The sequence below is a fragment of the Acanthaster planci genome, linkage group LG16 (genome assembly GCF_054643075.1).
Source record: "Acanthaster planci isolate LZ-2023a linkage group LG16, COTS_SCS, whole genome shotgun sequence".
NCBI classification, from domain to species: domain Eukaryota; kingdom Metazoa; phylum Echinodermata; class Asteroidea; order Valvatida; family Acanthasteridae; genus Acanthaster; species Acanthaster planci.
In genome coordinates, this window is record NC_141792.1 from 9,498,174 (window position 1) to 9,510,821 (window position 12,648).

The 12,648-nt window shown below is 41.7% G+C and overlaps 1 protein-coding gene across 2 annotated transcripts; it reads right to left on the bottom strand.

The window, feature by feature from the left end:
- Positions 1–2,776: 2,776 nt before the first annotated feature.
- LOC110982633 (alpha-(1,3)-fucosyltransferase 7-like) lies at positions 2,777–10,723 on the bottom strand. Of its 2 annotated transcripts, XM_087147551.1 has the most exons (4): positions 10,465–10,723; positions 9,347–9,413; positions 5,726–5,863; positions 2,777–4,460 (listed from the first exon to the last, which is right to left on the bottom strand). In XM_087147551.1, the coding sequence occupies exons 3-4, from the start codon at positions 5,753–5,755 to the stop codon at positions 3,108–3,110; spliced, it is 1,383 nt and encodes a 460-aa protein (XP_087003677.1). In that variant the 5' UTR covers positions 5,756–5,863; positions 9,347–9,413; positions 10,465–10,723; the 3' UTR covers positions 2,777–3,107. The 2 variants fall into 2 exon arrangements, with proteins under 2 accessions (XP_087003677.1, XP_022096880.2); XM_022241188.2 differs by lacking the exon at positions 5,726–5,863 and having other exon boundaries at positions 10,465–10,720.
- Between the last annotated feature and the right edge of the window lie 1,925 nt (positions 10,724–12,648).

Below are 12,648 nucleotides of genomic sequence, written 5' to 3' on the forward strand. Positions count from 1 at the left end.
ACACAAATTTAAGCCACTACCTGGGCTCCTTATTCAAAGGCGATGACTGTCGGTGATTGAAAAAATAAAAGTGAATAATGTAAGTTATACTTTCATTCGACAACTAGCATATTAGACGCCATTACGTGACGCTCTTGGACAGCCGGGTCACGGCCGGGTATGTGCGCGTTGCATGCATCTAGCTCTTCGACAAAATAAATAGGGGTAAGTTCGAGCGACGACTATGTTGACTCATGGAGAAATTTCTCCATGGTTGACTGTAGTTTGACTACCTCCCGAACGACGGTTTAGTCGACCATTTGGGACCAGGCGCGCGCTCCGGGGCGCGGGCATGGTCGCACAGCCGATTCTTGTCCTTCCTCCATGGTTATCCATAGCCAAATTCATTTATCATTACAGAGGGAACCATTCACATGAAAATAATTGTACCAGATTTCAAGACCATGTACGCTGCGACAATCGCAGCCAACACAATATGAGTAATGATGAGATTTTACAAACCAGAAACAGTTCGAGTGTTTTTCGATGGTATCTGAATTGCGCGGCACATCGCAGTGTTAGAAAGCAACTCAGGCCTAACTGCACGACTACCAGTACCGGTCGAACTATGCTCTTGGGTGATTTGCCAAATATACGCGTGCGACAAGCACAAGCCTTTTGTCCAAGGATGTGCGCGAGTCTAATCTGAACAGTACATTTGAAGCAAGACATGGGATGGAGAGCACCCCCTCACCTTGGTGTTCGTCGTTGTTTGATTGGAATCTCAGGAATTCTTTTCAGACATGGGGGGGTGTCAGGTAGCAATAGTCGATGTGTATTGGACATGCACAGGGGGTATATACCCCTCTGTCCCATATCTTGCCAGGTATAGAATAGTTTATAAAGGTGCTCTTGAAGTCGTCTTCTGGACCATCCTTTTGTAACCCACACTGCCGATGCAGCCAAGGGCAGATCCAGAACCGACTGGGGCCACGCCCCCGCACAAGGAGCAAAGGTGATTTACGTTTTTCATTTCCGTTTGCAAAAAGGCGCACAGAAGACGCCACAATATATACAATATATAGCTCCACCCCTGGGAAAGGTGATAACAAGTCACATAGACAATTTCCCAATGCTTGTTCCCACTCAAAACAAACCAACTTATTTGCCCCCCCCCCATCCGCCTGTGTCTACGTCACGCGCGTAAGCTTACCTTTCTTACCGTGTTTCCAGATATCAAATAGGATGGTGCCAGACTGTTAGGGGTTCCACGTCTCACTTCATCTCTTTTTTGACGCGGCTTAATACATTTATATATATTATTATCATTTACAAATAATTTGAAATTCTCCATCAACATAAATGATACCAACTTGTGACCAAGATTTAGATGTCAGTGCTTTCATGTTTATCTTTAGATTTCAAAATACATTTAAAAGTGTTAACCTCGCTTTCAAATTCAGTTATGACCAACTTGTGAACGAGACCAATTCGCACGTTACCCACACATGTAAACGAGAAACAAACCGCTAAAAACAAAACCAGATAACATTGCATCGATGAAGCTATGTAATCCTCAAAGGATTGTGATGTTGTCATCTTTGTCTTCTAATGGTCTGTCAGACAAAAAAGAAGAGCTCCTTTAACACAATAGTTTGAGCAGGCCAGTCGTTTCTTGACAATCCTGGCCATATCTATGGGGAGTCAGGTTGGCATCATGGGGAGTCATCAGGTCGGCGTAGAGGTTCTTTCCTCGCCTTCCACCTCTGCGGCCCGGGTTCGAATCCTGGCCCGGTCCTCATGTGGATTGGGTTTTACCCAGAATATTCCTTTGGGGTTTTTCTTCTCACCTCTAAATCTGTAACTGCTTCTTACTATCCCTTCTCTACAGGTTTCTTCAGGCTTGCAAGCTACAGTGCCTAGGGCGCTTTTGAGCAGTCCTTGGTGTAATTACCAGAAATAATTATATAATAATATCTCGTTCGGCCCCACCCCGGGCTCAATTTTTCCCCCCCAAACGGTATCGGTTTCCTGCCGTGCATTGGTCTGTTACATGCAAATTTAATATATTGTTCTCGACCTCACAAACGTATGGTGAGGATTACCTTTCTCACTCCCAACCAATCCATATACACACTGGCTGCCAAGCTCCAGTGAATTTAGAAACCACTCCTTAAAAATTAAAGCCATGCACAGAATTATGAATAACGCATAAGCACAGAGGGCGCCCTCTTTCGAGACTGTTGGATCGCGTCTGGAAAAAATACCCCCCGGCCCCTCTCAATGTTGGGTTTCATCATGGAGGGGTTTCATATTGCGCGGTCAACATTGACTGGGGAGTTAAGAGACCTTGGGAGGGTAAACTATGGCTTTTGCCACGTGTACCAACAATTTTGGCCAAGATTGTAGCTTGAAGTGGGCACGTTCGAGCATGGTTCGAGTTGAACTGATCGCTCTGTTGTAGGACTTCCAGGATAGCACAGATTAACGTGAACTCTATATCGAAGACTTCTTGTTGACAGTGTCATAAGTTTTGATGAGTCATATGAATGTAAGAATGTTCACCTTAGAAACTTCCAAGTAGGGCCAAGAATCTTAAATTGATCACAGTGGATACGGAAGTCATTACCACGTGACCATTCTAATGTTTGCATCCGTACGAAACGAAAGTCATTGTATCTATTTTTTCCAGTCGAAAGATGTCGAACAAGGATCAGCAATGTAAAAACATAATGCAATGTTGTGAAAAGAACCCCTTTTATAATGTCAGAACTTTTTTGTTTTTCAGTTTCAAACGTTTTATAATATTTACCAGACGATGTTTTATTTCAAATACCACTTTGTCATAATATCAACACTGTGAAAAGAGTAATAAGAGGCCGACCAGACGAGGATTTTTTTTCTTATAATCAAAACCATGTTCTAATAAGAAGGACTGGAAATTCCTGTGTACATAAAAACAAAAGAATCCAAGAGATACGGACCCTCAAACTTTGCTCTTATAGAAACTGTTGCAACAGTGCTCGTTACTATCGTGAGTTGACAAGAAAGAATACGGTCGATATTTTTCTATTCTTTTAATTGAGTTTTTTAATTGATGGAATCAGTAAAATTTTTACCCCAAAAAATTACCAAGGTTCCCATCCACCGAGGCCAAAGGCCGAAACATTTTGAAACTGTAGTTTTTCACGTTTTCTACATGTTTTCGAAAAAGTACTTTTGCCCACGGGTTTTCGTCTCAACTTGTCCCTTTTTACCTTGTCGATGAACGGAATCAGGTTGCAGAATATGCCCGGGTCGTAGGATTCGTGCATTACCTGGTTAACACCCACATTGCCCTTATATTGCCATTTCAAATACTCCACATACAGTTCGGGTTTGGAGTCCAACAGCTTTATATAGTCGACCAATTCCTTCATGCTTTTGTAATCGCCGATGTAAATGAAGGAATTGGGAGGAAGCAGGTCCTCGTAGACTTTCCTTGTGGGACCGTAGACGATAGGGACCACCCCTTGTGTCAACGGCTTGTTCCAGAGTTTCTCCGTGATGTAGTCCTCGCACTCGGCATTCTCCAAGGAGAGATAGAACTTGTATTGGCGCACCAAGTCGACGGTACATTTTGTGTCCCAACTTGGTGTGCACTTCAGTTTTCCACAAGCCCCATACACGTCCACTTGAATGTACTTTTGCATTTCTCTCACGAAACCACTCCTGGGCCAGACAGTATTTTTGCAATTACTCGCCATCCAGGCAATGAGTTTGGTTTTTCCCTGTAGCCATTCGTCCATCGATTTTGTTTCCCTTGCCATGGGCGTGCTTTTAGGGTCGTAGTACCCGTAAGGGAGGGTGAGATCGGACCCTCGGTAATACGTCCAGACGACGTGGACCGGTAACTTGGCGATGTTCCCGCCCTCGTGAGCGTTGGACCAAGGCGACTCCCAGGAGAAGTACACCCACGTCTGGTTGGGGTTCATGCCCGCTGGGGGGTGGGGCCTCGGGATGAGATTCTTCATGAAGTGGAAGACGACAGCATCCATGCCAGCGAACTTGTTCTCATCCCCGGCAATTGTGAGCTCAACGATGCAGTCGTTGCTACACGAGACATTGGCTCTGACGTCCGCCTTCCCGTGAGATTGCTCCACGATGGTTTTGAGGGCTGGTCTGTGCTTGGTGAGTATTTCCCCTCTGTTGTACACCTGGATCCTGTAAAAACATGGGCCCGAGTGCGTTGCCCCATTCGTCACTTCTATCTTCCTGGGCTTTTCGACAACAGCGCGTGGCACCAGTGTTTCGCTGTGAGAGTTCTCGTCACGTTCCAAACGGTGAGGCCGCCCTTCTACATGACTGACATTGCTTTGCGAAAGGCTTTGAGGGGACGTATTCGTTCTTGAGTTTCTTGAGTGGATCCTTGGAACGAACCGCAGTAGAAGATATACATGCGCAATGACTGCAGTAGATATAATTAGTAGAAATGCCCATTTCTGGAAAAACAAAAACAAAAAATAGCAACAGCTCTTATTTTAGGTTGACGGAAAAGGAGGCCCAGTTGAACGACGTGCCTCATATGCATGCTCAGGACGCGGAAGTCGAGTTCGGGCGGCCTGTTCTTGACACGGGATTCGTGTTCTCGCGCTCGAACGACGGGAACACGACACAAGAACACTGTTCTCGGAGCAAAATCACACACCACCTCCTCGTCGGGGTTGCACAGAAACACACGAGAAAACTCGTGAGAGTTTGATTTTTGAACTGCAAAAAGTAGAGAGATGGCTTCCAAAGCCAGAGATAATGGGAAGTTTTGCAAAATTAATATTATTCTCCATGACACAGAAATAAATGTTCCTGTATAAATAGAGAAGAATTCAGTCCATCCAAACATTAACTCTCGAATAACGTACATGGACACGACCGTGTTGCATGCTGCTTGCCACTAACTACCATGGAGCAATAACCAGTAGTTTGTTCCTGGCGTTCGAGCGGCCGACCCTCGTCACGAACAACAAATCGAGTTGTTCGAGAACATAAGGCTCTGGTAGTTATAACTGAGTTCACCCGAAGTACACGTATACTGTACACTTTCTGAGCATCACATGCATACTATGAAGCACGTCGTCCTACGTGGCCTCCTTTTCTGTCTACCCTTACTTCACGGCTCTGGTAGTTAACAGTGCATTGCGTATCTTTTCACAAAGTCGAGAATGTTCTCTAAGCTAAGCCGTCGAGGTTTTCACATCCCATAGTAGATGAGTTCAACAACATACATAACGTACACCTTCCTTTGAGCCAGAAATGTGTATGAAATTATAAAGACACACAGTCACTATGATTTGTCTGCCACCGTGTCTTCAAATCAAGTTTATAGTTCTGATGACGAAAAATAACGCAAAGATTTGACTTTAATACCTCCACCAAAATCAGTTTGCAACAGCAAATTAATCTTTAAAGATAACCATCCAGCTAGCTGTGTTCAGATTTTAAAAGGACCTACTTTGCAAGATCACGTTGAAAAACAGTGCAGTGATTACCGTATTTCTGTTGACACTGTTATTTCTGGCGTACCCTGTCAAGAAACGCTGCCTCTAAAGACTTTCCTTATAGGCCCCCTTCCATTAATCTTCAGAGCAATAATTATCTGTTGTTTATTTTGTCTAAGCAATCTAATATTCAAACTGATGATTGTCTAATTTCTATTTTTCTTGATTGAAAATGCTGTTGATGGACAGAAAGTGCTCCTATCTCCACTTACCAGAAAATTGAGATTCAAACTCAGGCACATGCAGGACAAGATAAAGAAAGGTAAAGGAGGTCGTGCCTATGCAAAATCTTTGGAAGAATGGAAGGTAACAAATTATGAACCAAGAGTGCCTCCCAAAACGGGAAGTCCCTGTAAGAGAATATTTCAAGAAGAAAGTGCTTCATGAACAGCAAGCCAGTAGAAGAGCTTGAAGAAAGTTGCATGAAACTCGTCAAAAAACATCTTCAGGCAGAAAGTAGGCAACAGGAATCGCAGCGGAACATTGACAGATTGTTGAGAAACAAACAGCGAAGGGGGAAAATCAAAAGTGTTCAAGAATTACGGGAGACCATTTCATTGAGTTCTCTCAGTCCGGTAATGGTAACAGTTGAGAACATCAGTGGTGAACCTGTAGAAATTTCATTTAGTTTGAATGAATCATCTCAGAAGATGGGGGTTACCGGGAATGAACTGGATAACATTATGTATGTTACAGACAAATACAATATAAATAAAAGAGCTTACCGTATGGTGGCCGTGGAGGGTCATCTCCGATCGTCTGACGTGAATACTTGCGACCAAGTTTACGACCCGCTCTTCGATCACGAATATTGACGCCAACATTCACGACCAAAATTCACGACTAGCTCTCTGGTCCCGAATATTGCCGTCAATTTTTGAGACCAAAATTCACGACTTGCTCTTCAGTCGCTAATACTGACGCCAATACTTGCTACCAAATTCACGACTCGTATATCCGGTCGTAATTATTGCCGCGATTTTTTTGCAGCTAGCCAGGTTAATTTTCTCAGAGAATTTTCTCGGCTATAGACACAGGGATTGCTTTTTAATGCTGTGCCCCTGCGTTGTGCCAAAACTGCCCAGCCGAATAATTATCGACTTGAGATCAAGCCGAAAAATGTAGGTCATTGAGCGTACACGTGAACACATTTCCGCCTAGCTTGCTGGAAAAAAAATCGCAGCAATATTTGAGATATGAGTCGTGAATTTGGTCGCAAATATTGACGTCAATATTTGCAACTGAAGAGCGAGTCGTGAATTTAGTCATGACGATTGGTAATGTCCCTCCACGGCCACCATACATCAGTGCTCTGCTCGTCGAAAAGAGCGTGTACTCCAGGAAAGAGAATGTGAACTCAACAGAGGTTGTAACCTTATGGAAATCAGTAACTGCAAAGGCGTTTGGCAATCTTTTAGTGAATGCTTAATCAGGTTGACACATGTCCGGACAATGAGAAGATTTTGTTGAATGACACCATAAGTATTAAGTTGAGTGGCGATGATACAAAATTTGGAAAACGGATGCACATTGTAAATATAACCTTCTATATAATAGAAGTGGGCTCCTGTGATGCAGATGGCCAGTATTTGTTGGCAGTGCTGAGACTTCCTGAAAAAATATGAGCCCCCTGAAAAATGCTGTCGAAGAGTTGATCTCCGATATAAGCAGCGTGCAAACTGTTGTGGCAGCAGAAAAGGTGTACACACTTGAATTCTATTTGGGAGGTGACCTCAAGTTTCTGAATCAAGTTATGGGGATTGACTCTTTTGGGAGTAAATACTCGTGTTTGTGGTGTAAATGCCCATCTGAGTTGCGATGGCACATAACAAAGAAATTGTCAATGATTAACCCAAGTGAGGGGGCACGAACCAATGCCGAAATAAGTCACTTGCGTGTTAAATTTGAATAAAATCTGGTAAGTGTTATATATCTGATTGCACAGAAATGTAACAATTTGAATTCCCTAGACTAAAGACACTGTTGCTAAACCTCGTGATTCGGGGCAAGCTTTTGCATAACTAACGCCATCTCTGGAATGGACTGCTTCCTTTATGCCCTTCTTATCCATTGAGAACAGTGTATTGTTGCAAGGCGTCTCTTATGTAACTAAGCAAAAGCTTGCTGCGAATCATGAGGTGTAGCAACGATAGGGTTATAGTATGGAGAATTCAAGTTGTTATGTTCACGTGAATTTAAAGAACTCCGTGTACCAGATTTTGGTCAAAGTTATTAACCTGCAGAAAATATTGCAGCCATCCTCTTCTGTTCACAAATGTTGAAGTTTCACATGTCATACCAGATACACTCAATCTGTTTTTGAGGCTTGCTGATCAGCTAATCAGTGTTAGAACTTGTTGCGTACATGAGACAACTTAACAAATACAGATAAACTCAGTTGTGTTCAGTTTTCAGAGAAGTGTAAACAAATGGCACAATCTGAACACTTTGTGCAGAGTTTGAAGATTGAATGCAATTTCTTTGTTGACAGAGACAAAAAGAAAATAAACAGATATTTCACTGGGCCACAGCGTGTGAAAAAAATTTCAGAAATTGACCTTGACAGTCTCATTCCCAAGAATCCTAACTTGGGACTCATCAAGGCACTCTGGAAGGATTTTCAGTACATAATGGAGCAGTTAACTAAAACCCTTCTCTCTAAATGAGATAGGCCTAGACCATTTTGAGTTGTTCTGTTCAAACTGGGTTAAGACTTACGGAGAGGTGGATCAGTTGAAGGACGTTGCACCTTACACGTATATGCATGGGCTAATGAATCATATCCTGGAGGCACTACGAATCCACGGAAGCATTGCTAAATTTTCTCGGCAAAGCTTCGAAAAGCTGAATGATATTCAACCTGTTGGTTTTTCATATCCACAAATTATCGTGGAACCAGTGCTCTGAAGCAAATTATACAACAACAGCCCAGGATGAGACTCGGGAGTGTCAAAGGCATAATCGAAGTCCAGACAAACAGGGAACAACAAACGGCGGACGTGTTCATTGCCTATAGTTTCTGAAAACTAACTCTCAGTACCAGCAAAACGGTATTCCATTGTTTCTGATTGTATAAAATTCAGTGTGTCAGCACTCCAGCATTCGTTTTAGACCAGTTAATGACTACTTAAGAAAGGCTGCTTGACAAACCAAAGTTGCAGTCGGAATTTGTGATTGTAATTAATTAATTCAAGAAGATATATAGCAGTGCATCGCAATGCTCTACATGTACTTTACATGATTTTACATAATTGAGAGTCATGAAAGCCTGCCATCAAAAGTATTATGAAATATATATTGATCGACTGTGTGTAAATGTATGTAAGTTATGTGTGTAATGGGAATTCCTAAAATGTTTTTCATTAAATTTGCGATTTTAAATATGGAGGAGAAATGGTCAACTTAAATTGTGCAAATATTGCCTGCCACATTCAAATTTCTTCCCAGCTGACGAAAAGAAGATGAACAATCAAAATGATGTGAACATTTTAAATAGTGTACGCATTGTGTTCAATTTCACGGGAGATAGATGCAAAATTGTGACAAGTAGCATTCTCGCAATAATAATTACGCCTTTAGGTCGCGTCCTCTTACAAAGAATAATGTTTCAATAGCTGATCGAAAAGAGGTTCATTCGGAGCATTCGGTACATGCATACATTGCATTTGTTACCATACGCACGGTATACGGAGCAGCTTTTCATTAAGAGTGAACACAACTGGAGAGTTGTTTTCAAAGATTTTGGTGTTGCTGACCAAATCTGGTGGGAGTCTTAAAGTAAAATCTTTCCAAAGTGACCGTCGATCTAACAAAACTAAACAAGTTTAACTCACAACTTCTTTCATGATGTCGGCAACGTTCCCTGGGGCACAGCTTCAGACTCGAAAAACGCGGCACAGCCTACGAAAAAATTGATGTGCGGAAATCAAAGAAGTGATTAAAGGATCCATGAAACGAATTTTTCTTCGAAGCACTTTTGTGTACCTCTGCTCCCTTCTTCAGTGTATGAAGACTGTTTGACATTTTTCGCTTTTTTTGTGTTAAGTGAACTGGAAAGTGCACTTTTTAAACATTCAAAATTGACCAAGCATTTTTGGATAAGTGAGGGCTCTTTTGCTTTGATGTTGTTTACAACCAGGAAGACATAGTTCAATTCGCATGTTTTCATGTTCAAATCGTTATTTCAAATTTGCTATTTGAAAATTTCTGTGGAAAGGTTTTCTGGCTTATTGCCATATACTTACACAACAAAAAACTGCCAAAGGAAATGAAATCTACGATAGTAGTGTTTTTAAAAATCTAGAAATTTTCTGTGCACAAATCAGTGTATCATTGAAGTTCAGTGCCTTGGATGACATCACAGTTTTGCTTATAAATATGTAAATGTCGTTAGCATTTAACCAAAAAAACGCTCCAAAATATGGGTTAAAATTGCACAACAAAATTTTCATATAAGATTAAGTGAAACCCAAAGGTGCAATTTCAAGGGTCTTTGTAAAATATTTCTATTTCATGGTGCCTTTCACCCTAACCGCCAAGCATATTGTTTGGCTTTCAGTACTCAGTACTGCAAAATACTAAATAATGGCCCGAGCCTGAAGGACCTAGCGCTACATATTACTACTTCTGGCTAGATTTCTTCCATTGTTACTCATACAGAGAGTAGTCGCCAGGTTCCTTATTTCGCCACTAAACAGTTACCAATCGGACTCAAGTTGACAACAGGTGGCGAAATTTGGAACCTGGCGACTGTACGGTCACACACGTTAAACGTGAAGGTCAATCATCGCATATCTCCAAAATTGACAACACATAATGGCGTTGGGTAACTACTGTACATGTGTCCCGGCTACGTGCTTTCATGGCAATACAAGAATTTACAAGATGAACATCAGGATGAGTATCTGGTTAATCGATGATGACGTAGACCTACATGTACTTGCATACTCACCGGGCAGAAGTGCGTTTTTTCCCACAGCAACTTTTAATCTAGGCGCACTCACGATGCTGCCATGTCTTCCGCTCGTATTGCTCTTTTGAGGCGGGTTCTGGACTTTTGGACCGCTCCAGTCAGTGGCAGTACGGGAGTCCAAGGCGGGGACATTTTTCTATGTTTAACATGACAAAAGATCTGCCTGATGACCATTGTGAATCAAGACGATACAATGGGTCGCCTCGGTCCAGGTTACGTAAGACAGCCACAGAATATGCTTCGCTTCGAATTGCAATTGTGCACACTACATTGTACTGTGTTCAATCAATTGGAATGGTGGTGTTCGTGGGCGTGGACGGAAGGGGGAGCTCTTTCTAGGGGGAGTACTCATCATGACAGGAATTAAGCAGATAAAAGGACTTAATCATCAGCATTGAAAGAAGAGTTAGTTCTAAACATCTTTCGAGCGTAGTTTTTTTACCCAGTCATCAGGAAGTTCTCGACCAAGACATCATCTTCAATTGAGCTTGGATGTTCAAATCCAACCCTTTATAGTTTGACCACCAAACGACGGAAACACAATTTTCTGCAAGTCTAAATTGCATGACTTTAAATCTTACACATGAATTTAATTGAAATGTCCAGTTTGACGACGTCACATAATTTTCGATACCTGTTACCTGAACGTGTGCTATCGGAAAGTATAAAATTGCATTATTTGTTTCAAGTAATATTTCGTATACTGATGAACAAAAGGTTAGAAGACGTCATAATAGTACCTTTGAAACTTCAACAAATATTTTTTAGTTCCTACTTTGGTAAAAATGGGGCAAATGTGGGATTTCCTGTCCCTCCCCCGTCTCCTGTACTTCTAACATACACACAAAATGCAACTAAAAAGCAACTTTAGTTATTGTTATTATTAGTATTTGGTTTATTACATTCTCGTAGCCTAGAGGCCAAATTGCAGGAATTTTACAATATTACAGATTTTTAGAAAACATTACAAATACATACAAATAGGAATAAAATCGTAACAGGACCAAGATTAAGTTCTAATTACTTGGGAAACTGATCTGTACATGAGCATTTAATTCGACTTCGCAATCTGTCAATTTGTTGGAAGCTGCAGTAATTGTCTTCTCTGTGACACGTCATCCGAGTAGCGAACATTCCGTTGTGTTCGTCTAGCGCCCCCTAAAAGTTGGAGAAAGGGCGGGGCGAGTTTTGGTCGTCGCTCAGGCGCTAGAAGGGCTGATGGCTTTGCAGTGTGGCGTGCGACTGCGAGGTTATCACTTCCTGTTAAAAGGGAGCGTTATTTAAATTTTTGGGTTCGCCAATGGCAATGCTTTTGGCACGGGCAAAGTGTCGGCTACATGATAAAAACACGACCTTGGGCCGTTTATCTTCTCACTACGTATCATATCACTGATCACGTCTTTTGACGGAATATTTTCAAATAATTGGTTACCTAGCTTGATCACTTTTGGATGAACGAATAAGGTGTAGTGATAATATTTTCAACAATGAGGAAGGAAAAAGGATATCGCATTGATAACCATCGCTTGTGCAACGCATTGAGCAACAAATCAAACCAGATACATGTATATCAGAAAAAAGCTGAAGTAGAATCGAAATAGAAATTAAAAAAAATATATACGAACTACTCCTAAGATAAACATAACTAATGACATATAGACCTGAAAAATGCTGGGAATAATTATTTCGCTCTGCACTTTACAAACATAACTTTACCAAAAGACAGCAAAAAGTGTAATAAAAATGGATACAGAAGTTAAGTTGTCTTGAGCGGTTGAGAACCGTCGGTACACCCATGGGCGTAAATACCGGGATGATATGGTATTATATCCCCCACTTTTAGAGGGGAGGGGCTATTGAATTAATCCCCTACTTTTTTGTGATGAGCAAAAACATTGAAGGGGATTGTGAAGAGTTTTCAGGATTTTTCAACGACTAAAATGTTTCAAATGTCACTAAAAAGAAAACAATTGAAAAGCCATAAATATGCCATTCTGGTGTAAGAATCTACATGAATTTGATACACAGTACAGATGATGCATCTTCATCATGAACATCGCCCCTTGGTAAAGTGTTATATGGTGTCTCTCCCACCCACCCCCGCCTTTCAAATTTATATGGCCGGGCAATCCCTCACCCCCTCTCCCCCGATTTACGCCACTG

Excerpts from the sequence above, each read along its gene's own strand:
- LOC110982633 (XM_087147551.1), bottom strand. The coding sequence starts at position 5,755 with ATGTGCCTGAGTTTGAATCTCAATTTTCTG. Across the intron at positions 4,461-5,725 it reads GTTTGAATCTCAATTTTCTG|AAATGGGCATTTCTACTAAT; the intron begins GTAAGTGGAGAT and ends TTGTTTTTCCAG.